Source organism: Cryptomeria japonica, chromosome 2 (genome assembly GCF_030272615.1).
Source record: "Cryptomeria japonica chromosome 2, Sugi_1.0, whole genome shotgun sequence".
NCBI lineage: Eukaryota > Viridiplantae > Streptophyta > Pinopsida > Cupressales > Cupressaceae > Cryptomeria > Cryptomeria japonica.
Genome location: NC_081406.1, coordinates 193,080,856 through 193,084,825, shown reverse-complemented (window position 1 = coordinate 193,084,825; position 3,970 = coordinate 193,080,856). Strand labels below are relative to the sequence as shown.

General features: G+C 34.6%; 1 protein-coding gene across 1 annotated transcript; it reads left to right on the top strand.

Annotated features, from left to right (window-relative positions):
• LOC131054869 (ethylene-responsive transcription factor ERF022) lies at positions 1 to 1,047 on the top strand. The gene has a single exon (XM_057989505.2). It carries the CDS (start codon positions 152 to 154, stop codon positions 752 to 754), a length of 603 nt encoding a protein of 200 aa, XP_057845488.2. The 5' UTR covers positions 1 to 151; the 3' UTR covers positions 755 to 1,047.
• The last annotated feature ends 2,923 nt before the right edge of the window (positions 1,048 to 3,970 follow it).

The window sequence follows — 3,970 nt, the reverse complement described above, 5'->3', positions numbered from 1 at the left end:
CACTTTTTCCTCAACACGCAGCTTAACATTCTTCCAACTTTTTCCATTCTTCACATCTTACACAAAATACCTTACCTACCCCTTTTCCAGCGCCTAATAGGATACTGAAAATTATACTACTCCTTGATATCTTACATTTTGCCTGAGCAAAATGAGTACGCCCTTCAAACAAGAGCCCGCCCGAATTCCACCTCCAGACAATCACGGAGAAAAGAGGATGAAATTTAAGGGAATTCGGAAGAGAAAATGGGGAAAATGGGTTTCAGAAGTGAGAATGCTGAATTCCCGATCTAAAATTTGGCTGGGGTCTTACGAAACGGCTGAGCAGGCAGCCCGTGCTTTCGACGCCGCCATTTATTGTCTGAGAGGACCTCACGCCAATCTCAATTTTCCCGACACCATACCCGCCATTCCGGCGGCCTCGTCACTTTCCCGTCAGCAGATTCAGGCCGCCGCCGCCAAATATGCGCGGGGCCAAATCCCCTCCACCTGCAAAAATAATTGCAGCGCCTTGCCGGAGAAGCCATTTTCGCCGCCAATTTCTTCGGAAATGCAGACGTTAAGTGACAGTCTATTGATGTCGGAGGAACTGGATTTCGTGCTGGGGGAATCTCTATTTGTGCATTCCGACAGCAATCAGTTGCTGAATTTGGATGAACTCCTGTGTGATGACGCAGCTACGCCGGAACTGACGTCCCCAACAGGGGAGCAGGGGTCTAAATTCTTTGACGCATCGCAGTTCTGGAATTTCTGAATTCTGAGCCGATTTGGACAGATAGGAAAGACTAATTTGTGGTCATAGATAAAGCCTTTTCGTCCACGTTGGCAATTTTGCCACATGGACGTCATAAGCCGTCTAACGATTCTTTTTTTTGCCAGGCTTGATTTTCCCGACACCATACCCGCCATTCCGTGTTCCTCGTCACTTTCCCGGCAACAGATTCAGGTCGCTGCTGCCAATTACGCGCGCTGTTAAATCCATATTTTCGGACCCACCGCAATTGTGGAATTTCTATTTTACTGATAAACATCTCACAGTTTTTTAAATATATGTTCCTAGTTCCTACTACCATATATACAATGCTAAATAAAGTACACAAAATATATATTAAAAAATAATAAGAAGAAACAACATTATATTATAAATTGTACAAATCTCATATTTAATAATAATATTAACAGTTGTAGGCAATATAATTTTCAATCTGTGTTTTTCGAAGTGATACTTTTAAAAATCCAAAAGGAAAAATATTTTAAAAAGGCGGCCAATCTGAGATGTTGTACTTGAAAAAACTAATGGTTTGTTCAAGTACAGCATTAAAAGTAAACGATCAAAGTTTAGCTTATCCAAAGGGAAGTTAGCAAGAGATGTAAACATCATTGGTCGAGAGGACTTTTAAGCAACATGAATGAACCCAACCACATAAATACAAATTTCTCAATCCAATCCGTTAAATCTTTGTTTTAACATTTTAAACCCAACTACATGTGATCATTATCCGTGGTCCTTTTTGACCCTCTTAATATCCACCACTTTCTAGAAAAAATGGTTTGAGCACTACTAATATTGTTCGTAGCACATTCTAGACCAATTTTTTTATTTTAAGAAAAAGTGGCCTCATTTGACCCCCTTTTGTCTCCCTATTTATATGCACTTACCCAATGCTCTCATGTGTTACAATTATATCATCAAAGATATACCTTCCTACAAAAAATATCTAAATGCTCATTTTGAAATGATTTGTTGATACAATGTTAGTGTTTGAGGTATGAACTTAGTGATAATATTATATATAGTTCCATAATTTAATATGTTGGAAAGTATTAAAATAAGTAAGAGACTATACCTTATGAATCAACATTAAAAGGTTGAAGTTACAACCCTCTAGTATAACTCTTTTAATTCTACATTCTTCTATTGCTAACCAAACATCTTTAACAACAATGTGCCAAAAATGCTGGAAGAAATCAACCCGAAATCTGTCTAGGCTTGAGGATTGTCTAGATCCTAAAGTGATCCTAAAGAAAAGGTTATGGTACAAAGTCCATCAATTCAAGTGGGTTTAAAAAAGGATTCAGTGGGTCATCTATAACGTAGAAATATTATGTCTCCCTATTTTAAGGAGAGGGATTTACAAGAAGTTCTTTAAAATCTTTTGCATTCACTTTTTTGTGCCTCTCATATCAATGATCTTTTGTCCCCCTTGGGAGCTTAATCTAGTACTTTGATGTACTACCTTTATGATATTGGCCGATAACTAAAAAATGTATGTTACATTAAACTTTGACATTTGAAAGATTTCTTACATATAAAGATTTGGTTGAGGTCTTCCAATAATCTTACTTCATTTGGCCTTAAACTTTATAACAAAGTATGTACAACAATATCCCTTTTCACCTTTCCAAATTAGCTAAAACTTTCATCTTGTGTAGAAAAATGTCACTAACAACCTCCTTGTTTCACTTGTATGCCTTTATCTTGACATAACCCAATCTTTTGGAGGAAAAACGCTTACATCATTTTATATCTATTATCCTCCACCTACTGATATTTTATTCAAACTCAGGCATTCAAACCACACAAATTTCATTTTTACTATCTAAATCACTTAAATTTGGGATCTCGAGGAATATCCAACCATGCCCACTAATGATTCAAACTATTTTTAAAAAAAAATCTTCTCCTAGTCCAATGCCCATTCGACGAATAGATCCTAATCACCTTACTAAGAGGTTCTTTAAGACTCATCTTGATAGATTATAGCATAAGTGACCATTTCTACTCTAACTATGGTATTTAAACTAAAAAGAAAGGAACCAATAGAATCCACAATTATCTTGAAAATCTCCTTTATCCAAAATTTTGACCGAATTTAGAAAATTTCGTTCAAATTTAGAATGCTATTGGGAACCTCCTTCTTAGGATTGAATCCAATAGATCAAACTCACATATAGAGCCTAGAATTCACGATTAACTACAAGCCACCTTTTAAAAACCCTATCCCTAATTATTGAACAATAAAATGTAATTTGCATGAATCCTTATGACGAGAATCTAATGTTAGTTCTTGGATAGTTACTAACTTTTAAAATCCTACCCATATCAAAAATTAATTTGCTTGAATCCTTATGAAAAGAATCTAATGTTGTGTCTTGAATATTTGAATCATTTTTGGCCCATCCAAGCTTTCACTAGATCATTTAAAAGGGTACATGCTAATAAAATTGGTAATAACTTTTTTTTAGTCTCTTTGTAAGACCATTTCGATAAAGTCCTCTATGATGCAAATGTCTATAATTTTGTATGAATCCTAAATTCAAGGAAGGAAGATTTAAAGGTTTTACTCTTGTTTCTTACTACAACTCCTCTTTTTAAACTTCCTTCATCGCTTCATCCAAAATGTTACCAAGATCCACATATTTCTTTAGGAATTCATGTTTACATGGACTATCTACAATTTCTCATTCCTCTAGTTACACTCAATTATTTACATAGATGCCTATTTTGAACACAATCTTTATATTAAAATTCTTACTTATGATTTGAAAGCACTAATACCACTTACCTTATGTTCTTCGCTTTGTTCTAATCTAATTTATTGTACTTACTAGCACTTGCACCAAAAGGAGGTGCAATGGTTATGTCAATAGTAAAATATACATTAAGTTATTTGAGGTATAAATCGAATAATGTGGGCTTAAATTAATAGTGATAATAATTAGAGATGATTTCTTCAAAACAAAATTTGGAGAGAGCAAGTTGACTGAGGTAAAAATATATAATCACCATTATCTAATGAAAATATTGTTATTCTTCCTTATTGAATTTTCCATGCATCAAGTGGATTTCTATAAATTGAATGGTGTTTTAGGATAAAGATTTTTTATGTTCAAGAAAACTTGAAGTTCAACTATTAGAGGACTAAATAATTGTAGCTATTTGACCAATCCTCAAAATTCTTGTAGTTGA

Excerpts from the sequence above, each read along its gene's own strand:
- LOC131054869 (XM_057989505.2), top strand. The coding sequence starts at position 152 with ATGAGTACGCCCTTCAAACAAGAGCCCGCCCGAATTCCACCTCCAGAC.